This window comes from Melanotaenia boesemani, chromosome 14 (genome assembly GCF_017639745.1).
Source record: "Melanotaenia boesemani isolate fMelBoe1 chromosome 14, fMelBoe1.pri, whole genome shotgun sequence".
Taxonomy (NCBI): Eukaryota; Metazoa; Chordata; class Actinopteri; order Atheriniformes; family Melanotaeniidae; genus Melanotaenia; species Melanotaenia boesemani.
The window spans coordinates 31632130-31657987 of NC_055695.1; the positions used below are offsets into that span (position 1 = coordinate 31632130).

Genomic DNA, 25858 nt, shown 5'->3' on the forward strand with positions numbered 1-25858 from the left:
ATTTATGTTGCCAGATAAAAAAACATCATTGATGTGTTTTATTATTAAATCTTAATGCAGTGTGAATGAAAGTAAACTGAGTATGTATAAATATAAAGCACATTTCATGAAGAGAAAACAGTAGTAACGTGTTTGTAGCTTTTATAATTATTACTCACGCACTTCAACATTTCTCCTTGAATGTGGAAGATTTCTCCTTTGTCTTTTTGTGCTGCTGCTTTTGTGTGATGTGAGATGGAGTTTGAGTAAGCAGGTGAGAATGGGAGTGTGTGATGCTGCTGCTGGCCTGTCGTGGCGGTTCACGGCGGAGCATCATCCTGGAAGGTGAGTGTGTTCTGCTGTTCCTGACATGTAGTCTGGTAACACATAACAGGTGACAACTCTGCTCGTAAATGTTACACGTGCCTTGTGAGGTCTGATTTTTCTTTTTCTTCTTTCTTTTCTTTACCCCCTGCTGCTAACGCTCAAATCCACTTTTGTTTCAGCCTGAGACTTATATCCTATTTTAGAAATGAGGAAATAATTCTATATTTGCCTGGTTGCCAAATCCATCAAATTCACGTTTATCACATTAGATATTTGTGATGATTTTTTTCTCTAACATATAAATAAAGCTTTCAGCGCCTGCCACCCACTGGGTCTTAAGCGGACCAGAGTTATCAGTCTGTCTTGACTTCTTCTATTTATTTCTAGATGCCGCCTCATTATTTACATTTACTGTTTGCAGAATGACGGTAAATGTTGTCAACCACGCGCCGAGTGGATTTTTTTCTTTCTTTCTTTTTTGTCTCATTGTTCGGAGATGGAGCTGTGGGACATGAAGTGTGAGCGGCGTGTTGTCAGGAATCCCATCTAATCTGCATGTTTGTTTCTTAAACAGGGCATGTTCGCTTATCCCCCCTTTTTCTTTTCCTGCAAATCGACAGGAGATGCAACCCGGGAGAAGTGCAATAAAACAAACTCTTGCTCTCAAAGGTGCGCGTGGCTTTGTACCTGCGCGTTTTGCCTGTTAGCTGCACATCCTCTGTCTTTTTCATCTGTCAGTTATTCCCCCTCATGTTTTGTCATTTGCTCTGTATATTCATTTGTCGCCTGGTATTTTATTTATTTCTTTTTATTTCCCCTCTCTTCTATCCTCCCCATGCCTGGCTGCATACAACCCGCGGCTGTAATTAAATTTCTCCCTCAAATGCGACAAAGGGATTTTTTTTTCTTTATGTTTTCCTGGTGTTGTTTTTCTGAGATGTGTTTGATTACTGATGTGATGTTGAGACAATCTGTGATAATCCTTGGTGTGAGGCGAGCTTTCAAACAGAAAATTATTTTAAAGAAATACATTTAATTAAAAGATATTGCAATCAGTTTATTTAAGTTATTTTTAATAAATCATCAAGTTGTAGAAGGCCCGCAAATATATTGAAAAGCAAAACCTTAAATGCATTAAATAAATAAATCAGCCTGTGGTGTTTATGGCTTTTATTCTTTCTTTTTTTTTCTTCTTCTTTTTTTTTTCTTCGTAAAATTACCCCCAATTCCCTACAATTACTTGCTGTTATCTCACTGATTGCTGCCGTTTTCAGTTTCAGCTGAAGCACTTTGTGTAAACCAGATGATGTGCTTCTTCTCCTGCGTGGCAGTCAGAAGGAAACGAGCAGCGCCCCCTGCCGTCCGAAAATATAAACAGCAAAAACAGCACCAGCTCAGAAAGCTCTCGGGCCCAGTGGTTGGTAAGCAGTTTTTAAAACCCATAGAGCCGATTGCTGAGACACAATTACACCTCCACACGGGCGGTTCATTTCCCGCGTGAAGGATTTAAATCTCCTCTTTTAGGCTTCTTTTAGGATGGATGTCCATTTTTAAACAAAGTAGTTCCAGTGGTCCAAATGTAACATGATGGATCAACACAGACATATTTAAAATATTTTGCTCCTCAAGACTGCTTTTTTCACTCTATCCTGTCTGACTCGTCATTTCTGGCTCATATTCTACATTTCTCCCTTCATCCGAATCAAAACCTCCCATGCTCATGTATGGCTTGTCAAGCCTCCAGTTTAGTGATGTAAAAAAGAAGAGCAAGAGAGGGAGAGAAAGGGAGAGAGAGAAAGGAGGTCAGCCTGAGCCCGGCGGGATGCAGGGCAGCTGCTCTCAGACCAGTTATCCCATCACACCTACTGCAGCTCCGCTCCTGGAGGCGTTTGGTTGGCGGAGTAATTAATAGGAAATAATGATGTTGCCGAAGGTGCGCCACTGCCCGCCAAGGACGACGTGTTGACTGTTTTATTCATCTACTTTACTGTAAATGACGCGGTGATGCTGATGCTTAATGAAATACAAGTGATGGATGAAGTTCAAGAGTTCCAATGTGGTTCAAATTATGAATAAAAACCCCTCCATAACCCTACAACAGAAATAATAATAATAAGAGAGGGATATGCTTCATATCCTTCCGCACACTTAGTGTAATTTATTGCAGGCGCACCATAACGCACTTGTCTGCCCAATTAACCCAAACAATTACAGCAACTTTGTCTTTAATTACATCTCAATTTGAAGCCTCACTGCTGGTCTATGATTCAGTGATTAAAACCCTCTCCTGCCCCAGTGCCTTTAGGGCAGCGCGTGATTAGGACCTGTCAGCTGCCGGAGTGAACGGAGCCAGCCATGCGTGTTGTGCAACATGACCCGCTGTTGTTAAACCATGTCAACATATTAACCTGAATTCCCCAGTCATTATGGACTGAATTGCCCTCATAAAAAAAGAAATAGGAGGGGGCTACATATGTGTAATTGAAAGTAATGATAATAATACAATCTGGGTTAATTTTTCTCCTGCGCATTAACGCGAACCGTGACGTCACACGCCCCAAGGCCTGGGTTAGACAATAAAAGCTTGAATGAAAGCAGGCGCGTGTAAACTGCTGGAACACATCATTAAAATTTGTTATTTTTATTTATTTATTTAAAGTTAAAATCTAAGCCTCATATGGGGAGACTGCCATTTATGAAAATCTAGCATGAGATTCCAGAGGATCTGTGCTCATTACACACAGAAAAACAGGAGTAAGGTTTGACAAGGGGAGAAAGAGTGCTTTAGGAAGGCCAAAAGGTTCATCTGAAGCGCATTTGATCCTTGTCAAAATATATTGATTCATGATCTTTCAAGAGACACTTGATGTCTTCTTTAATTTCTGACTCAGAATGTGGACAGACTCAGGAAAACACTTTTCTCTGAAGGTGAAGACGTAATAAGTCAGTCAATAAAAGCTATGGAAATTATTGATTCCTTGAAAACACAGAGACCAGGCATGGCATTTTCTTACATAATGGGTTGCAAAGGAAAAATGTGGGAGCAGTGTTTTTTTTTTTTTTTTTACATCACTCTGCAGATGCAACACAGTTGTGGAAGGCTGTGGCGGTGAGTTGTGTCAGTTTGCAGGAGTGGCTGGCCCGTTGCATTGGATACAGGCTGGGCCGAAGGTCTTAAGAACCTCCCTTCAGCCACAATCAGTGCAAGCCAGTTTCCTTTGGTGTATCCAGAGGTGAATAATTTATGGGAGGATAAAAGCATTTGTGGTTGAGAGCTAGACAGTCAGACAGTAGAGGGAGGCTGGCTGGGAATCCCCACCACCACCTCCACCTCCACTGTATCTCAGCCCCCTCACCCCACCCCAGCTGAACCCCCCTCCCTTTGCAGCACGGTGGCCTTGCACGATACTTCCTTGGACGGCTGCTTGAAGTGCAAATCTGTGTTCCAACTTGTTCCCGGTGCCTGTCAGCATGTTTTCCTCTTGTCAGCAGCGATTGAGTGTGGGCCCGTGTCACCCTTGTACTGCCGCTGTAACAAGATCATTGACAGGCCAGTGACACTGGCCAACCAGATAATGGAAACCTATTGATTTTTCTCCTACATTTTTTTTTCTTTTTCACACAGACAATCTGTGACACTTTTGAATAACTGGCCAAAGAACAGGTCATGATCAATGCTCCTGACCTTTAGATAACTGCTGCTACACACTCTGAACTTGAAAAAAAAAGCACAAGATAGCTGACAAAAAAGTCCTGCTAGTTAAAGTGCAATCTCTGCACAGCTTCTCAGACTTTTGCAGCATCATAAACCAGAAAAAAGCAAAGAAACTAGTCATTTCATTTACTGTAAAAGAAAACACACACAGAAAACACGAAGCAACTGTGTTCTTCTAACGCTGCCCTTCATTCCAATTTGCGTAATTGATAGTAATGGCTACCTCTGAATTAAATGCAGCTTCCCTCTGTGTGAGTGTGTGCAGGGGTTTGCAGCTTTAATGGAGAAATCTCCAGAGAGAAGGCCCCTTTGATTCCCGTGGCAATGATAAGCATGCATTGGCTAGCCACCACTGAACCCCCATGGCAGATGGTGTGCAGGTCCAGCAAAGACACATTTCTTTCTGTCAGCCATGTCTCTCTCTCTCTCTCTCTCTCTCTCTCTCTCTCTCTCTCTCTCTCTCTCTCTTTCTCTGCAGTCAGTGGGATAATGAAATGCCCAATTCTGGTCATGGCTAACTCAATCTCATTATAATCTCCCCTTTTTTTATTCATTCAGCCCCATGGGATGCTGTCTGCCAGCAATGTGGCTTTCAACCTCCAGAGAGAACATCTTTTGAAACAGCTAGGAGACCTAATGAAGTCACAGAGAGGCACAATTATTTCCCAAAGAAGGAGCATTAATGTACTTCAAAATTCCCTCTGGAGAAACATGATGACAATTGGTTTGTACAGCTTTGATCGCTGCTTTAAATACTGCCCAAGATAAACTACAGGGTTAGCCCCCTTTATCACTGGTAAGTAGTCAACCCTGAAGTGGCTATAAGCATCACATATATCAAACACTCAGCCTGTTCTACTTCGTTTTAAACAATGAAGTAAAAGAAGTACTTTTCACTCAACATGATTACAAATAAATTTCTCAAACACAAGTAAAATTGGGTGTTGAGTTTGTGGGGAATGATTCATTATCACATAAAACACCTTCAGACAACTGAAAGCTGCAACTCCAGCTGCTGCTAAAAGTTGCATCTGTGCTCTGTAATCAAACACTTTCCTTCCATTAATTATGAAATTAGATTTTGGCAACAAAAATGAGTGTGATGTTTGAGGTTGTTGTTGCCCGGCTTATGGTGCAGTTTAACAGACGCAGTGCACAATAAAGTCTTATTCCATAAAATCCACCAGGAATGTGTCTTTTTGTTTTATTCTGTTAAGATTGTTAAATTATATTCCTGCATTTTTCTCCTTGATTGATCAAAAGTAACAAAACAATATTTATATTTACTCATGGATCACACTGACCTTTAAGTTCCTTTAGGACACTCCCAGCTCCAAAAAAAAGCATCAAATGTAAATAAAAAAAAGAATGCAATGGTTTCCAGATCTCACCAGCCCATATTTTATTCCCAGTAGAACATAAACAAATAAACAGACATTTTATCATTTGATGGAAAATATGAGCTGATAGTGAATCTGATGGCAAAAGTAGTTCCAGGGTGATGTTTAGCACGGTGTAAAAAGTAGTTCCAGGGTCATGTTCGGCACGGGTAAAAAGTAGTTCCGGGGTTATGTAAGGAGACCAGTTGCTGGAGTTTTAGGAGAGGAATGTTGTCCCATTCTGGTCTGATGCAGGATTCTAGCTGCTCTACAGTCCTGGACCTTGGTTGCTGGATTCCTGCTTCCATGATGCTCCAGATGTTGTGTACTGGTGAAAGGTCTGGACTGCAGGCAGGCCAGTTCAGCAGCCGGACTCTTCTCCTGTGAAGCCATGCTGCTGTGATGGATGCAGGATGTGGTTCAGCATCGTCTTGCTGAAATCTGCAAGGCCTTCCCTGAAAGAGACGTTGTCTGGATGGGAGCAGATGCTGCTCTAAAACCTCCATGTACTTTTCAGCACTGATGGAGCTTCACAGATGTGGAAGCTGCCCACGCCATAGGCACTAATGTTAAAATTAGAAAACCTTTCATTTTCTGATGTGTAAATATTAATGATTTCTGTACAGGCAAGAACTCTTTTAATTAAATTATAATGCTAACAATAAGAAAAAGCACAATACAAATAATTTAACCAACAGGGGCAACATTTGGCTATCAATTTAATCTCTTTCTAAATATGCAAAACATCTGGTTCAGTTCTGTGAACACTGTTGTGAAATCTTTAGTTCAGCTCACCAGAAGTCCTGTTGTAAACTCATCAGATGCCTCACTCCATACTGTACTGAAGTATGCAGGTTAATACAGTTCAGTAAAATATCCCAGTAAAAGTACCAACAAATACCAACATTTCAGGCCTTCTTTAAAAAAGATTATTCCAGCTTTCAAATAAGAAGACATCAAAACTGCTTAGTGTGAAATAAGTATTTTGTATTTCATGTATTTGTACCATAAGCTGAACCAAATTAACCACATTCAGATCACATGACTGCTGGAAAAACCAAAAAGGAAAAATCTATACACACATATTTCAATATCCATTCATAATATTATAAATACGGCAAATAAAAAAAAAAAACTTTTGTCGTTATAAAATAGTGTCATTGCTGTTATGAAGCCCAGAAACATTATTTTTATATGGACTGCTAATAATTAAGCTGAAAACATGAAAACAAGCTGTCCCAACAAAACAGTTGCTTACAGATGCTTAAGAGAGCAAAGTTTTAATAAAGTCTATGTACAAGAGAAAAAATAAATACGTTTATTTTGGTTTGTATTTCCTCAAAACTTTCCTGCCAAGGTGAAAACCTACTTATGAAGTCAGATATTAAACATGTTCCACGTTTGTTCTATGCTGGAAAAGTTTATAAGTTGTTATTAATAAATCATTGGCAGGTCTGCATCTGATCAGCTTCCACACGAGTGCGTTTGTCATGCTGCCAAATAACCTGTATTAATTACAAGAAGGCAAAATGGAGCATTAAAATATTCTGTAATTCATTTTTACGAATACGAGGCATTAATAATATACTGTACGTTATGGTAAAGTAGCTTAGTTAACTATTTTACACCTATAAACGTCTACAAGGATGATATAATAATAGAAATACGGCACCAAATCAGGAGGCAGTGGGAGGTCCTGCTTGGCTAAAACTACTCGGTTCCCATGAGCTCACTGTACATGTTTGTTTTTATATTGGGATGAAGGCCCAAAACTTCTACCATCCTCATCCCTGAGTGGGGCATGCTGGTCTGCAGAAGATGCCTCTGCAAATGCTTGATCCATTCCTCCTGGACTGATAAGGGCCCACAGAAGACTAGGTCACAGAATCTGTAGAAATGAAGGCGATAACAGTCATAGATTAGAGACATTACTTCCAGTCATGGCCACTTGATTCCACAAAATCAGGCTCAGAGTCTATTAAGAGACATTTGCATGTTAGAGGGAATGGTTGTTGGGAGGTTAGCTTGTCTAGGGCTGTTTTAAAACACGGTGCCTGGAACAGTTGTTCTGGATTACAGTTTTTCTCGATTGCTACAACGCATTTCTCCAAAGCTTCTCTCCTTTTCTCCAAACTATGAACACAAAGCCCAGTTTTCAAACTACATTCACAAAACCTCATAATCTTCTTGCAAAACCAAACTCTCGCCTCAAAATAGTTCAGTGTGTGCCCAAAACTGAACTGTAATAGCGTCCTATAGCAATGGAGTTTTGGCTTATTTAACGATGATATGGGGAGCAAACCTGAAAATCATAACAGAGATGAACATTTTTATTGTTGCTTTTACATCTGGAGGCTTGACCATGTTGGTTTCAGATAGAGTTAAAGTCAGTGGTTACTATAAACAAAGAACTAAAAGAAAGCAGAACATAGTCAGGATTAGTCTAATTCTTGACTAAATAAAAGATTATGAAGGGTTAAATGTGCTTTTCTGTGGATATGGCTGCTCCTGGGCAACAGGTGGCTTCATGTGATCCACATGTGTAAAGTCAGAGGAGACAAAAGACTGACGGCAATATTAAGACCTTGGAAGTGCAACGTAGAGTGAAGAGAACATCTTTGTGTTGGGAAAGGCATGCAGACGGTTTTATTTCTGCTAGTTCTTCTTTTTTTTTATGCAAAGGTTGGTGCAAATAACTCTTTTTGGTCATTTGCATAAAGTCGGCTCCTGTGTTTCTTGCAAGTACAACGCTGCATCAGATTCAGTGTATTCATAGACCACTAATTAATTTCAAGGAATCTTTCTCAGAAATCAGAATCCCATAATGATCAGTGTTACTTCACAAAAGGCCTCAAGGTCACATGTGAACTTTGAGTGCAGAACTAAGCTATCAGCCATGAATCTACTGTTAAAATCAGAAAAGATAATTCACATCCTACGAGGAACATGTTAGCTTGTCGCAGTGACTGATGTGTGTAAATCCATTACTAACCTCCAGTGAGTAATGGGAGAAGAAGAAAGTCCCATTTAAACTGTTGCTGGTGAACCTGAAGAGCCTGTTAAAACTGCAAAAAATCAGTTGCAGGGAAATATTTATTTTAAAAGATTATTCCTTTATCTGAGGAGATATAGCTGATCGAGCTTTGTTCCTGCTGTTGCTTACACTAGTTACAAGAGTTGAGCTAAAGCTTCAAGAGCTGTGATTATGCTTGCTACATACCAGCAAATCAGCTGCTCTGGACTGGGATCTTCTTCCTAAACAGCAGTTATACAGAAAATAGCTCCACTTCAGCAAAGGAGGAGCAAAAGAATATACGTAAACAAATAAAACTACAACTTCTCTGCTTCACTTGTCAGGGTTTTTTGTTTGTTTTGTTTTTATTGGTCATAGTTCAAATAGTTGCATTTTTCTTTATTTTAACTGGTTGCAGAGAAGCAGGTTAGGAAAACTCAGGCCTGTGACTATGTAGAGAAAACCGACTCGATATGGTTACCATTGTAAAACTCACACATGAAAATGTGCTGCTATTTTGTGCATAACTTTGTGTATTTGTAAACAGTCCATTACATTTATAGCCACACAACTGCACAAACATTCATATTTTGCACAGAGATTTTTGCCCTTTATATCACAGATGTGATCATTTTAGTAGTCATACAAATTTTTAACTGCACACATCGCCTGATGTGCGTGCACCAGATTACATTTATGGATGGTTTCGTAGAGGTGGTAGAGGCTTTGGAACAGCATGTGGTGTTCTGGGATCCATTTACATATTAAAATTCCTCACAGTTCCACAAATATGTGGTGCATTCAAATGCAAGTGGAAAGCTGGGTCATCTGGATTATAATCAGATCTTCTATGGTTGGAAGAAAATGGGATGGATGCTTTCTACCAACATCCTGTGAGGTTGAGGGTAAAAATCTGTGAGCAAAATACAACCTTAATTCCAAAAGTTTTGGGACGCTTTGTCATAGGATTTAATGGAATGTGTTCCCAAACTTATGACCATTGGTGTAAACATATTAGATGTTGAAACTGGACATTTTACCAATGAGTACTCTGATGGCAGCAACACATCTGTAAACAGTTGGAACAGGAGCAACAAAAGGCTGGAAAAGTAACTGGTACACATCAGAAACACCTGGAGGAGCATTTGACAGCTTATTAGATTGACAGGTCAGTAGAACTGCAGAGTATAAAAGGAGCATTTCAGAGAAGCCGAGTCTCTCAGATGGAAAGATGGACAGAGGTTCACCGTACATACTATATCTTAAAATTGTGGTACTTTTTTGGAGTCGGGTTTATATGAATGTTTTAGTAGTTAATTGTGTGCATAAGTAGATTCATTTTGCGTGTTCAAATTGCTTGAATTTTGCGTATGAATTTACGTATATTAAGGCACAAAATGGTTTCCACAGTTTACAAATCATATTTTATACACGTGTACTTGGATGAAGTCGAGTCTCTCTCTGTACATGTCTGGCTCCAAACATTTCTTGATCCAAGCACCTTCCCAGGGATGCAAACAGAGCTTAGTGTCCTGACACTAAGAGCTCTCATTGCTGTATTCAGCTGAACATGATGGAAAAGTAAGAAGCATTAACCTTAATTTGTCACTGACTCATCAATATGGTCTACAATCTGAACTGTATGCAGAAATGTTGTAAAAGAAGTAATTTGATCAATCTCTGATGACAAAAATTATTTCACATTTATGAGTAAATCATAAATCAGCCTTTATACATCTTCCAGTTTGTCCTTTATTTGATGGTTATTGTCCATGTAAGTGAACACTGAGCTCTTCCCCATCTCTCTCCACACTCAGAGCCTCATCTTTAACTTTCTGCTTCATGTACCTGCAGGTGAATGTGTATGTCCTGGTATCCAAGGAGGTAAAAATCTTCTGTTTTAGCCCAGGTCTTGGTTTCTTCAGCTTATAATCCAAACCTGGAAAATAAAAACACCATACTGCTTAATCCAGAGAAATACATTTTATTTCACAAGATGCCCGTTGAATACATCATTTTAATAAGCTTTCATAAACCTTACCTGGTTCTCCAGAAATACCCGTCCTCCTCCTGTGAGCAGATGCTTGCATACGACAAGGAAGTGTGGCGGCAGGAGTGTTCTTACACTGAATATCAACATTTTCTGAATCGCATTGCCCTGAAAGGCAAAACAGTGGAAAAATGTCTCATCATATTTTCAATTTTCACAATTTTTAATAACAGATTTTACTGGATGACTCATTTTGGGACAGTTTAGCTTGCACATGAGATAACTGAGGGAAGCTTTGTGGAACGCTGTTTGAGTTTGTGAGTTAATTTTATTATCAGGTAAAACTGTTACTCCCAGCGCTTTCCCAAGTCTTCTTCCACCTCCTCTCATTCCAAGCATCTGATTTGCACTCTCCTGTTTGGAAAGTGTTACCTGTAAAGTTTAACACAATCTTGTGTCTTCGGGGGGGCTATTTTCACATACAATACACCACCACATGAGAGTCACAGAGGAGTCATAAACCACACACACCAAAACACACACACGCACACCGATGACAGAAAAGTGGCAAGGCAGAAAACTGTCTGTCAGTGAATATAAAGAGCTGCAATTATCCTACAACTTCTTCACTTTTAAATTTTTTTACTTTAAAATTTAAGAGCAAATTAAACAAAACTGTCTCAAGAACATATTTATTTACATTCATCTGCCACTTTATCAGCTCCACCTTGTCAGTACCAGGTTGGACCTCCTTTTCCTGCAGAACTGCCTCAAATCTTGGTGTCATAAATTCAACACAGTGATGGAAACCTTCCTCAGAGGTTTTCTCCATATTGACATGACAGCATCACACAGTTGCTGCAGGTTTGTCGGCTGCATCCATGATGAGAATCTCCCGTTCCACCACATCCCAAAGCTGCTCTACTGGACTAAGATCTGGTGGCTGTGGAGGACGTTGGAGTCCAGTGAACTCATCGTCATGTTGTAGAAAGCAGGTGGAGATGATCTGAGCTTTGTGACATGGTGTATTATCCTGCTGGAAGTAGCATCAGAAGATGCATTGATCGAAGGCAGGATGGATCCATGTTTTCATGATGTCTCCACCAGATTCTGAGCCTAGCATCTGAATGTGGAGCTGACAACCATGACACATTCAAAGTCGCTCCACCTTTCTCCCTCATTCGGATGCTCAGTTTGAACTTCAACAAGTCGTCTTCACCATGTCTACATGACTACGTGTGTTAAGATGCTAACATCTGATTGGCTGATCAGATATGATTGTAAAAAATAAGCAGGTGAAGTGGAGATAGAGCTTACGATGACTGCATTTTGCCATGCTAAGTTACTAATTTTTGTTATCTTACATTTTAATACCACTGAATCCATTTTTAGGTGTAAACATAGCAAGAAAACATGTTTAGAAGTGCACTGCAGCTGCCACTGGAACTTTATAACAAAGATGTCTTTATAAAATAGAACTCAACAGAGTTATTCAATTTGAAATCTTTACCAACATCTTTCAAAGCACCTGACTGAAAATTTGATTTGGACAGACATTAAACAAAATTGTGCACACATGGATGAAGGGCTTCAAACTCAGCATCAAGAGGAGCTCATGATTTTTTAACATGAAGTTCAAAAGAACCTTGGCGACATTCATTTCATTTTTTTTCCTCACAAATCAAATGGTTGTGAATATTCTTTGCTCTCTCTAGAGAAAAATATGATCTATGTTGGGGTTTACTGCAAAATATGCAATGAAATATTGATTTTCAGTCTCTGTTTAATGAATTGTGGAGTTCTCTGCAAGCAAGCAAAGCTAAAATGCTCCCCTGCTTATCATAAAGGTAAGAAACACATGAAGTACTCATTGCTAAATCTTCATGACTGGGGGAAATGCTGCAAAAACCAAAGATGTGGACATTGTTCCAACTCAAATTACCAACACAATACAAATTAAATTTAGCATCAGTGAGGAAACAGCTAATTACTGAAAAATGAGAAAAAGTGACCATATACAAACACTGCATTTTGCAAGCATTTGTTTGTATATTTGGGGGTCATCCAAAATATTCAAAAACAATTAGCACAAAATACATTCATAAATAAGAATAATAAATTAATGATCCAGCTGAGGAGGAATTTTCCTGCACTGCAATGGTTAATATCTTATTCACAAGTCAGACATACTCGAAAGTTTAGACACAAATCTTTGGTGGAAAAAAAACCACCAAAGATTTCCTGACATTCATCAAGCTCCAATCTACTGAACATATGTTACTTTTATACAGCTGAACCAAAACAACCTACACTCATTACAAGTTTGGCATATTTGGCCCTTTGTTTGATGTCAGAATGAACCTAAAATACCCTCTAACCTTTACAGAAGAACTTTATTGTAATTTCTCTAAACCTCTGAATGATTACAGAAAAACCATGTGGTTCACATGTACATGCACATGTGAGCTAGTTGTGTAAACATGTGGTTGGGAAAGATTTTCATGTGATCTATGATCTGATTCACACGTGGAAACATAGTTTTGGAAAGTTCACATGTGATTCACATGTGATTGACACATGCTGTTGACATGTGATTCAGGTGTCAACCACATGTGATTCACATGTTCTTCACATCTTAGCATTCCAAAGTCACGTGTTTGTGTGTATGTGTATGTGGTTCACATTTACATGCACATGTTAACCACACGTGGAATTCATTTCCATGTGATTCACACATGAGAGATGTGGTTTTGGAACGTTTACATGTGATTCACATGTACAAAAACATGGTTTTGGAACTTTTACATGTGAATCACATGGGATTGACATATGCGGTTGACATGTGATTCATGTGTCAACCACATGTGATTCACTTGTTCTTCACATGTAAACATTCCAAAACCAAGTGTTTGCACACATGGTTTGCATGTTTGCACATGTGGCCACATGTTTTTGATCACATGTGGTCACATTTGGTTCATGTGAAATCCATGTAGTTTTTCCTGTAAGGACATGTACAACTGTTCACTGTTTAAGTGTTTATTGTATAGCACAGTGGTTCCCAACCTGGGGTCCCAAAGAGCACAGGGGGTCCCTGAGGCTTTGAACATTAGAGCCATTGTGATTAATGTCCACAAATTGTCTCTATTTTAAAGAATAAAAGTAAGACTGTAAGTTGTTCATTTAACTTTGGCTTTATCAAAGGACAGGACTCAACAAGAATACATTATATATGGTGAGAATCTCACTTTTGAAAGCCTAAAACCAGCATGGTTCCTGCACAGGGTGGAGCAGGGGGTTCACAGCATTTTAATATATGCATGAAGGGGATCCCTGAAAAAAAATGTTGGGAACCACTGGTATTACATACTGTTCGCTAACAAGATGATTTACCACAAAAACACCATGTCTTAACCATGACTGGAGCACTAAATGTTTGGTTCAATGACAGCTTGTATCTGAACAGTCCTCTTCATCATACCCATCACATTTTCACATCATCAGACCAAGACCACACCTAGCTCATGACAAGTTTTGAAGAATTTAACCACCCCGAGCTAGCTTTTGTTTCAGTAAATTGTTTGATATTAATAAATTACAATTGTATGAGTCTACTAAAATATTTCAAATTCATAAACAAAAATATCAGTGCAGCATCAACTTTTTACATTTTCCATAAATTTCACCTGAAAGTTAAAATCTAACTTTTTCTGCAGAGTGTGCATCACTATGAGAGTTTTCAAATGTGAAACTGCATTCAAACCCAAGCAGATTGCAGACACGTTTGGGCCAAATCTGGGCCACTTTTGGCACTTATGGCTCAGATACGGCACAGGCAAGTGATGTGTGGACCAGATATGGACCAGATGTCAGTTGCCAGCCTGGCTTGGATTATGGCAGGTCTCCTGTGGGCCATATGTGGCCTGGATTTCAGTTACTGGCCTGGACGTTGATTATGTCAAGTATTTTGTGGGCCAGAATTTGTCCTAATATGGGAGTCTTTACTTATGGCAGTTTCCTTGTGGGGCACATGTGGCTGAGGCTGAGTTTTGGCCATTTTTGTTCCAAACAAAAATGCACATTTGGGCCAAACATTTTTTTGCTATCTGGAGAGCGCATATGGCTCCATACCATGACTCCAGGCCAGACATCTGCATCTCCTCCACGTTATCTTCGGTCTTACTTAAAATCTTCCCAGTTGCAGGGGTTTCCCAGTTGTTTCTCATAGCACCTTCTATGCTCTCGTTTCATCTTGAGCAGTTCAAACAAGGTGCTTGATGATACCTTTCCACCCCTTTGTGCTTTTAAAGGTAGTTTTTTTTCTTTCTGACTCCAATGTCTGTACAAAGCTGTCCAGCAGGAAATCAGGGGCCCTGATGCAATTCTGGATTTTTTCAGGGATACGTTTCCGCATCAGGATTGATCTGTTACTCCCAATAAATTTCTGAAAAGCCAATAGTTGTAAAATTATCCGGTTCTTCTTTAAGACCTGGAGAATGTCTCGATGTTCCTTTTGACTCTTTAGCAGATTCTTTAAGATGTACAGAGGTGACTTGCTACCACTGATAACACTCGTGCCCGCTCGTTTCAAATGTCCCCTCACATGGTTGGAAAGACCAGTTTTAGTATCAAACCAGCCCTTGCACAGGGGGCATGTGTGGTCTCCTTGACTTTCAGGCTTAAGAGCTGTAATATAAGATTGAGTTTGTTACAATTATTGTAATGTATCAATCACTTTATAGTCCTATCATCTAAAACTGCTCTGGCATAAAGTCTGTGTTAAGTAATCTCAATATAACACAATGGTTAATGGCAGAACAGTAGTCATAAAACAGTCTGAATCTCAACTTTGGGTAAGACCTTCTTCTGCTTCTAGATCATTCTGAACCACAGTAGGCTACCTCACAAATGATTTGTTCAACAGACATGACTTTTCATTCATTAATAATTGTGTAACAGAAGCTGATTTGACACTTTAAAGACGCTTTTAAACAGTTTAGTAAACTTTGTTTACTAAAATAACAATAGCCGCAAGGAGATAGCTTCAATGTGGCGTTAACTAGCTACTTATGCTAAAACAAGTGTCAGGAGTTGGTGCGAAAAGTCAAATGATGAGTAAATACAAGTTATTGGCAAAAAAATAAAATAACATGAAAAAATGGATAAAGCAACCCTAGCAAATCAGCTTCAACTCACACAACACAGAAACATCTCCTGTACTGCAACGTAAACATAGCTAACCCTAGCATGTTGTGCTACAAAAATCCACATTTATCATAAACTGCAGACGACTAGAAACTAAATAAAGCAGTAGGGCTAACTTTCTAAACTCAATGTGTAAAAAGATATTTAGGATGAAAACTAACTTATGTACGTAATGTAATAGTGTCTAGTTTGGCTGGTAGCATGAGGATCTCCAGATCTAACAGACTGGTAATCAGATACAGTCCGAAATACTGCAGCTTAATTTCCAGCACAGATTTGACAAAAACACGAACAGAAATGGATTCGGCTGGGTTCCATTTAAAGGGATTTTGTGCATCAGCTCTAACAGTTTCACCATTAACTAACTAGCTGTAACAATTTTATATAATCATATATTTATCCAATAAAATTATTTGTATGTTGTATGTTGTTTCATCCAACACATGTAAGGGGGCAGGGACAGTATGAACAGTTTTAGTTTAACTGTGATTGACAGTATAAAACCGGAGAAATGATCTCTTGTATTTGATGATATAAAAATATTTAACAGAGAATAAAACTGTGATGGATGAGTGTTGCTTTTCTTTCAATATATTGTCATTGTTTTGTCATATTAACGAACAAAAAAAGTTATTTCTGATGGTTTTAGTGTGATAAATAGATTTTTTTCCTTCTTCTTTTGGATTTAAATATTTGCATGTTTTTGGGCACAAAAAGGTTAAAGTCAAAATTAAATTGCTGGGATGTGCTGGGGGAAAAATAAAAAATGAAAAACTATACCAAACATGAATGATAAACATTTACTTTTTGTGTGTAGTATAAAAAGGAAAACCTAAAAGTATTCAAAAGACGAAAATGGTGTCAGACCACTCGGGGTTTTCAGAACTTTGCTGAGCTGTGAGATAAAGTTTAAATGTCCGTTTTGGTGATAAAATCCTTTTACAATAAAAGCTGCCATCACTGAACAACAGATAATATTTTTATTTGGAGCTGACCAGAGGCCTGTACGACAAGACGTGATTTACAAATCCGGATTTCTCTCTGTTACCTGGATTGACTTACCCAGACATTCGGGATCTGGATAAGTGGTGAGACGAAGCTGGTTATCAACTCGGTAATTCAACCCTAGTTTTCCAGTCTTAATCAGAGCATGCTCACATAAAAGGGGCGGAGTTTGCAGCATCTGACCAATCACAGACATGGAGAAATCCTGCAGAGCAGCTACTGTATAGAGGAGCAGAAAATTATTCCTCAGAAAAAAGAAGAATTTAAACTCATCATCCAGGTCAAAAGCAACGCTGCTGCCGCAGCAACAGCCAGGACGGAATGCTCAGAAAATTTCCAATTCTGTTAACACATAAATTCATGAGATCATACAATATTAATTGGACAATATAGCCAGACAGCACACTGATCACCCAATTTAACTTTATTACAGCGGAGATGTTTCGAGAAAAACTCGCCATCACTTTCCTTTGTATTTATTACATCCACCAAGGCGGAGGTTATGTTTTAGGTGGCGTGTCTGTCTGTTAGTAGACTAACTTAAAAAGCTATGGATGGATTTTGGTAAAATTTTCGGGAAATGTCAGAAATGGAATAAAGGAACAAGTGATTAGAGTTTGGGCGTGGTCCGGATCACTGCTTGGATCCAATCATTTTTTTAAAGGATTCTTTACTATGGGGAGATCTGGATTATTTTGCCTTTAGAGCTTCTAACTCAAAAATAATGGCCACAATAATTGGTAAAACAATAAATAAAATTAAAATGGCTTGACGGAAGTCTGTGCACTCTGAGTGCTTCTAGTTTCCAGTGAGTTCTTTAGAGGCTCGGCCCCCCCTGTGAGCGCATTTGTGTTAATTATTAATTCCTCATCATTACGGCATGAGTAGGTGTGCTTTCCATAAATTCATAGTTCTGCAGTTCTGCCATGTGTAAGCATTTTTATTAGCCTCATTATTTCAGATGCAACCCTTGTTGAGCTAAACGGACTTGGGAACAAGTCAAGAACAAGTACAAAAACATACTTCAAAGTGGTTAGTGACAAGGTTTTATTTCTTAATCAAAAGGATGCATCTATCCCTACAAACTTTTTCTCTCCTCAGCTTCCGCTCACAATCCATGCACCAACGTGGATGAGATCTTCTAAATATGGGCGGGTCAGTTTTTGCTCAGGAGCAGGTTAGCTGTTAAGCCTAAGTTACCGTAGTGATTTACCCTGGTAAGAAGTGAGTAGTGCAGAAAACCCCGGGTTAACCCTGAAGTTACCTGGATAAGACAAAATCCAGCCTCGTCGTACAGGCCTCTGCTTGTCGGAAGTCTGATGGAAAAGTGGTACACTGAAAAGCGCCTGATATCTTCAGAGGCGGTACTTTATAAAATCAGTTAATCAGTTTGAATTGATTCATATTTAATGAATCCAAGACAGACTGATAGATTTTTTTTATACATTCCCTCTTCCGGTGACAACAGTGACCCTACTCTAGTGTGAATCACTGATCCTCGGCAAGTTCTTAGCATATATACACAACTGAAAGGTTTCCTGTGTCGCTTCCGTCCAGAGTCTGCTTCTCTCGACGAGAGAGAAAGCTAAGACCGCGGGCTACGCCATGTTCGACAAACAGGACGTGATGGTTCCACATGAATGGTTCCTGGTGAATGTAGACAATAATCTTTACAAGGTATTTCAGAAGTGCATGAAGTCAGATTATTGCAGTAATCAGATTACTTCCAGATATCTGATTTTGATGGTCATGTAAACAGGCTCATTGTTTTATAAAAATTATTGGAGAATATCTTTAATATTCAAGAAAAACTGGTGTTGTTACATAAATATCTGTAAATGAAACTATACTGAATAGTACTTTATCAAATCAAATTAGGCTGTTGTGAAATGAAACGGGAAATCAGCCCTAGTACTTGACACGAGAACCACTAGTTTAAACCACTCTTACAATGCTGGTAAAACAAATACCGCCTCATCTGCAGATTTTCATTACAGTTCCTGAATGACCACTCTCACCTCTTCTCATTTTCCTTGAGCCAGTGGGAATCCTTCTGTGGATTTGTGACTGACGTTCCCGTAACACCACTTGCTCGGGTGAAACCATGTGGCGAGCATTATAGCTCAGGCCAACTCTGTGAAGGTGTCCTCGCACATGATTGGACAGACTCACTCCAGACTCAAACATGGCAGGGCAGTATGGACAGGGCTTGTTTTCTGCCTGTGATGTGGGGAAAGAATCAAAGCTACCAGCGGAGAATGAGCCAGGAAGTTCAGCAGACTCATTGCACACTGCAGTTTCGATATGCTCCTCCTTTATTATCAGCTGTTCTATGTCGCTACAGTCTTCCTCGCCATCATCTTCATCCCTGAGTGGGTGGGAGCTTTGGTTTCTGAAATATCTCCGAGCATACGGGTTCCTTTCATTGTCGCGGCATTCCAAGAATCTGCCTGTGGCTTTGCTGGTGTCATGGCGGCCCTCGCAGCCTTCCTCTGACCCTCTATCTGCACAGTGTTTCCTCAGCCCCCAGCTAAGGCTTGGCAATATATCACAATCCACATTTTCAGTAGTTTTATGCAAAGGTGTTGACTTTTTTCTCACTGATGGAGAATTCCGGTCTTCTTGTGCTTGTAAGCGCCCGCTCCGTGGGCCGTTCTTGCTTTCCTGTCTAAACTTCTGGTCTGATTTAAGTTTACTGGCTGATGGTAAAACATGAGGAGCTGTGAGACCGTTTGTGTGTTTTGAGCTGCCAAGAGCCTTGCAGTCATTGTTTTCATCATCTTCTTTCACACAGGTGAGCTCAGTTGCTGCATCTGTTTGTTCTACTGGTACCAGTAAACATTTATGCTTGTCGATTCTCCACTGAGATGGAAAAAGTTTGGGTTTGGTGCGGCTGCCAATGCATTTCAACTGGGCATGATGATCAAAGTTTTTTTCTTTGGACTTATGATTGTAAATGTCCCCGTGTTTTAATGAACCGTGGGGTAAATGGGCTCTCTCCTTTAAATTAGAAGACTGATAAACAAACTTCTTATAATCACCACAGCTTGACTGTCGGTGCTCGATCTCAGAAGGAGTTTCTGACACTTCTTTGTCTCTGTAACTGAAAAAATCCAATTTACACTGAAAGTGAACATGGTCGGCTGCCTCTGAATCTTCAGTATGACTCATTCTCCTGTACCGAGGCTGGTGTGCGGCATGTAAGTGTGCTTCCAGTGCCTGCTGAGTCAGTGTAATGTAGTTACACTCCTCACAGATGTAATAGTGCTTCAGATTCTCCTGCGTTTTCGCGCGCCGGACAGAAACTCTCAGGCAGTTACAGCCAAATATGCACCGAGGGCACTGCGCTGTGGTGGCCCTGTCTTCAAAGCCACCGTCTCCGATTTCTTTCCTATGTTCTTCCAGCCTGTCTTGGTGAATAATGATGTGCTTCATGAGGGAGTCGCTATCACAGAACAACCGCCCACACTCCCTGCATATAAAGGCCTGTGAAACATCTTCACTCTTCACCTGATTATGCTTGCCTAAATGATACATCATATGTCTATGGAAATTTCCTTTTTTTTTCCTTGAAATTAACTTTGCATTTTGCACATGGAAAGAAAAGTGGATCTTGCTCAAGTTGCTCTCACTTCAACTGTTCCACTTTTGGACTAACAATGTTTTCATCTTCAGGGTCATTTTCCTCATTACAGCCTTCCTGTGCTGTGCTATAAATATGGTGCTCAGAGTCTAAAGCTATGTTCCTGGAAAGGTCTTTGAATGGCTCTACTAAATATTTAATATCAGATTGTGTACCAAAAGATTCATCTTTGTTGCCTGTGTCAACATTTTCAACATTGTTACCACTGCAGAAATGTCTGAAGCTGCTGATAACCTTTTCTAGACAGCCTGAGATGCTCCGTGTATATGCATTGAGCTTCTTGTCTCTTTAGTGCATCACTTTGGTCTCCAGCCTTATGTCATTGTGCAAAAGGCTCCCTCTTGCTGATTCCCATCTGATTACTTGAGTATTATCATAAACATCCACAGCGCTTCCTGGCCATTCTACGTCCCGTGGAGATCTTGTTTTTATTGTCTGTTTTGCCAAAGGTTGGCTAATGTGCATTTGCTCCGCACTGTCACCTGACAGCGTGGAATAGGCCAGTTTAGACTCATTTTCCTCCGAGTGAGACAGCGGCGCGTTGACACCTGGCTGTGTGGCCAGTGTTTTTACGACGGGCCCTGCTGTGTTCTTCCAAGCGTCTGATTGAAGCTCACTGGGTGGTGGTAACACCTCGGGGCTCGTGTCCTTCTCCGCTTGCCACGTGGCATCCAGGACACTGTTGGATAAAACAGTGCCTTTGTTCAGGACACAGTGTACCTCTGAGGTAGGGTGTGAACCAGGTCCATTAACAAGTGCTCCTGAAGGCAATGAATTGCCTGTGTGGGGAACAGCAGGGACACTGCTGTATACAAATGGATTCGGCTGGGTTCCATTTAAAGGGTTTTCGTGTTCATCTGAGGACAGACCTGCAGCATTGTTCTTCAGGGAGAATGTGTGACTCTGTAATGGCTCCTGAGTACGACCAGGGCTGTCAGACACAGATTCCACGTCTTTGTCCTCCTGTGCATTTGGCTTTAGATCACAGTAGCAAGACTCTGAAATACAAGACACAAAATCATCCCTGTAAGTCAACTTCAAACAAGTATAAAGAACATTATCGTTTAAAGATGATTTTGCCTTCATTCACGACTATCCACATTCAAGACAATAAATTAAACACAACCCACAGCAAATAATAAAACTTTGCTTTTTTCCCCCTCATTTCACACATTGAATGTGGTAGGTTTTTTTTTTTTTTTTCCAAAGTGTTTTTCGGACCGCTCCCTCTGCTCCATAAAATGAGAAAGGTATTATTCCGTGCTGCATTATGATTTCTCAACACCTTCTTTCGCCACCTCTATTCTCAACAAACCCTGCTGTTAGCCCTGAATACCCTGGCGAGGATGCTTAATTATGTGAGCGTACCTCTGGGATACAACCTCCATGCCTCTCCACCTAAAGTTCTCAGTCGTCTGCTAAAATTGACCAATTTCCATGGGAACAAAGTACACCTCCAATGAGATCTTATTGCGTCTTATCACTCTGTGATGGTGCCAACACAGATCCCAGCATGAGACTGTTGTTACTTGAATCCTGACAAATTGGTAGGAACACAATCTAAAACACAAACACAGACCCCCAGAAAGACAACAACCACCACTTCTGCACATGCACCCTGACAACAGACAGGTTAATCTAAAAGCGGCTGAAATCATTGGTTTTAGTTGATTAAATCAGGTAACAATTCAAATGTGGATGCTGCATCTTTCACTGGATTGCATTCTGTTGTCCAAAGCGGATTTAGTTTAAATTGTATACTCATGGATTCGACTTCCAGGGCTGTTCACTCTCTCTGCAGGAACCTGCATTGCTAACGAAGTGGTAAATTCAGTGTTAATGAGTGGCTTCACTGTTACCACCTCAGAGGTAAAGCCTTCTGAGCTCCATATTCTCCCCATCTGTTGTGGTGTTAGAGGTTCGAAGGGAGAACAGACGCTCTACGCTTAAACCAAATTTCACTGTTGCCCCCAAACAGCAGGGTGGCAAAACCATTGAAATATCTTGGTGGAAAATGTGCAACCCTCATTAGCAGCCAACTCACAGGAATCCTATCTATATATATATAGACGAGGGGATCAACAGAAAAGCAATTTTTAGAAATGTATTTGCTTCTATTTACCTCATTTAGTCAATGTTAAAAGGCTGACTTTGCCTTGCCTGAAGATATTTACGGGGATTACGAGCTTTAATGCTGCTAAGCTGTATGCACGGATCAATCTGCTGTGAGCTTTTACTAACCCTGCCTGGTTTCTTCCCCAAGACACGTCTTTTGTTTTCCAGTTTGTTCAATGAGAAAAAAGAGAAGCTGAATCATTACGGTGTTCAGTTAAATAAACATTTATTATGAGGCATTTTAGTTTTTTTTTTTTTTTTTCTGTTGAAAGTTTTTATTTATTATATTCAGTTATTGTCCACTTTATCAGCTCCACCTTCTAGTACCAGGTTGGGCCTCCTTTTTCCTCCAGAACTGCCTCGGTCTTCTTGGTGTCATAGATTAAACAAGGTGGTGGAAACCTTCCTCAGAGGTTTTGCTTCATATTAACATGACAGCATCACACAGTTGCTGCAGGTTTGTCGGCTGCATCCATGATGAGAATCTCCCGTTCCACCACATCCCAAAGCTGCTCTACTGGACTGAGATCTGGTGGCTGTGGAGGCTGTTGGAGTCCAGTGAACTCATCATCATGTTCTAGAAAGCAGGTGGAGATGATCTGAGCTTTGTGACATGGTGCATTATCCTGCTGGAAGTAGCATCAGAAGATGCTCCACTGTGGTCATAAAGGGATGGACATGGTCAGCAACAATACTCAGGCAGGCTGTGCTGGTTAAACCAGGCCACGTTGGTACTGAGGGGACAAAGTGGGCCAAGAAAATCTCCCCCCACCATTACACCAGCAGCAGCCTGAAGCATTGATCCAAGTCAGGATGGATCCATGTTTTCATGATGTTTCCACCAAATTCATCTCCAACCAGTCTGCCCATTTTCCTCTGACATCAACAACCGCTGCTCACTGGATATTTTCTGCAGGAAGTTATTGTATATTCTGTAGATAATGATGATAGTAGGCGAAATCTGTGCAACCATGCTATTTATATCCATACACACCTTATTTATCTGACATTGTCAAATCATTCATTTTGAAACTACCTATTAATTAGATCTAAAATCCAGCAGTTCAAATGAACTCAGCTCAGATCAAATTATGGAATAAATATAATCTCCTGCAGCATGTTATGATAGTTGGTGGGCTGGGAAGCATGCCATGTACTGGGAGCATATCATGCCCTATTCCCTTTCATCTCTGTCATTCTGTGGTGCAAACAATCTCATTTTATGAACATGTGTGTTTACATTCTCCTGTAAAATTTCTGCCCAAATTACTTGGTTCATTGCACACGACAAGACGTCATTTTACATGAGAGCCGGTGCAAACAGCTGCAGAGTCAACAAGCCGTCTCTGTTACAGTGACAGAAAACAAAAGGTCAAACATCAACGTGCGACGCATCAGAGCAGTTTTCACATTATTTTCTCTGCATTACAAGACTGAAACATGTGGGAGATATGAACCACACTCAAACAGTTGTGGATACAATCGTTATTTCTGTAGTACAAACTGCTCCTGATCAGGTGAGAGAATAGTTGTCATTCCAGTAATTCATTCTTCCATCAAAAATAAGGAACAGTTTACTCTCTATGCAAACTGTCTCTAGTCTCTGGGCCAGTATTGGTTTTGCAATTTCATTACTCCTCCAGCCTGAGATTGAACAACAGAAATCATGTGACAAGAAGCAAATACTTCTGATGGACTTTTGGGGTAAAGAGTAATTAGAGAAGTCTTGCATGTCACTTTTAATATAAAGGTGTTTTTATGTGTTGTTAAAAAAGAAAAAGGGGGCAAAAAATTAAGCGTATACCCACTTCTTGGGGGACCACTACACCACTGACCAGCTGAGCACAAGTATGAGTACTTACACTTGGGTACTAATAAATCCCATTACAGTTTACTGGTAAGGAGTTGGGCCAGAATGCCAGATGGAAAAACTGGGTGGTTAATTATGTGCGCTGAACCCACAGTGCACTTTGTTTTTGTAGTCCGCTTCCTGTATTTTGAAATGGACGAAGACCGCTTCACTGATTCGAATCTGAATTTCATTCATAATGATTTTATTGCCACAACCTCATCACAAAGCTTTGGCCCATTTATAGATGAGCCGCTCAGAATAGAAACACCGACTGAGTCGCTGGAGCCGTTCTGGACGCTCAGTGTGTCGAGTTCTTCAGAGCAGGTCTGGTTTACGATGGACTAGAAGTTACCATCCGTACATATGGACACAGGACAGGTCACACTGATGATTATCTATCGTTATTTCATCTGTCAGGGAGACGAGATCCGGGAATGGGATCACGTCTCCCGACAAACAGACGGGACGGGAAAATGTTTTCTTTCTGAAAAATAAGATTATAAAACAATTTATGAGCATTTTTTTTCCCTTTTAGTGTTGTGAGCATTTGTCTGTGCATCTGTTAAAATAACTAACATGTTAATCTCTTTGTATTAACATGTTCATTTTGACAGCCATGTTTTTTTCACATTGGTATCAGCTTCTGTAGTATTGAGAACTTTTATCAAAGTTCAACTACACGCACATAGTATCAGACCAATACCCGATACTGGCAGTGAGATCGGTGCATCCCTGATAATAATGTATTATTTTATAAATATTTCTTTAAAATAAATAAATAAATAAATAAATCTTTAATAAATAAATAAATAAATCTTTAAATAAATAAAAAGTAAATTATGATTAGGAAGTAAAGTATCTGTCTGTGGAAGTAAAACACTATTTGTGCCTCTTTTTTTGTCTTTTTTTATGCATGAAAGGGTTAACATACACTTACACTTGTGTTTCTGCATCACGATCAGCTGGGTGTATAAATATACTGTAGGAGCTCGACCTCCAACCTCATTGTCTGGGTGTATTAGTCCAGTTTCAGATTAGTCCAGTCAGGTTAGCACATTTGCATGCAAGTCCAGTTTTGGTCGGACTAACGTGGAGTATCATGTTTTAAGCTTTTTAAAATGTTTAAGCTCTCCTCAAATATTTATTCTTCTCCTAAAGAAAAAAAAGGTCTAAAAGTACATAAAAGTATTATTTTAAGTGTGTCCAGACTTATCATGCATTTTTTATAAATTTCTCCAAACAGAGTTGTGTTTTTTTAGTTAAATTGTAAGATTATGGGTCACATTTAATTTGAGAAAAGTTTAGAAATGATTTATTGTGGTTTCATCTTTTAACATCACAATAACCTGAATTTTACCAGGGGTGTGAAAACTTTTAATATCCACCTTAGAGATCCCGAACAACAGCAACAACAGCAAGAAGAAAGAACACAAGAAGCTGGGAAAATACCAACGGCTGAAGGAGGAAGCTGAAAAGATGTGAAGCCAACAGAGGACCACACTGGCCCCAACAGATCCCAGAACACTGATGTCTCCGTCCAGAAGGGTGCATGGAAAAATGGCCAAATCTGACCTTTTGTCCATTTGTGACCCAGAACAGCATAGATACGATTATTTTCAAATCAGACCCAGATCA

General features: G+C 39.8%; 1 protein-coding gene across 3 annotated transcripts in view; it reads right to left on the bottom strand.

Annotated features, from left to right (window-relative positions):
* Positions 1-6726: 6726 nt before the first annotated feature.
* Positions 6727-25858, bottom strand: part of znf644b (zinc finger protein 644b) — a 41878-nt gene continuing 22746 nt past the window's right edge. For all 3 annotated transcript variants that reach the window (XM_042005602.1, XM_042005604.1, XM_042005603.1), the window contains 4 exons: positions 18632-21254; positions 10455-10571; positions 10262-10352; positions 6727-7288 (listed from right to left, as the gene is read on the bottom strand). In XM_042005602.1, the coding sequence (XP_041861536.1) occupies positions 7111-7288; positions 10262-10352; positions 10455-10571; positions 18632-20153 (1908 nt within the window). In that variant the 5' untranslated portion in view covers positions 20154-21254 and the 3' untranslated portion in view covers positions 6727-7110. The remainder of the gene's footprint in view (positions 7289-10261; positions 10353-10454; positions 10572-18631; positions 21255-25858) is intronic.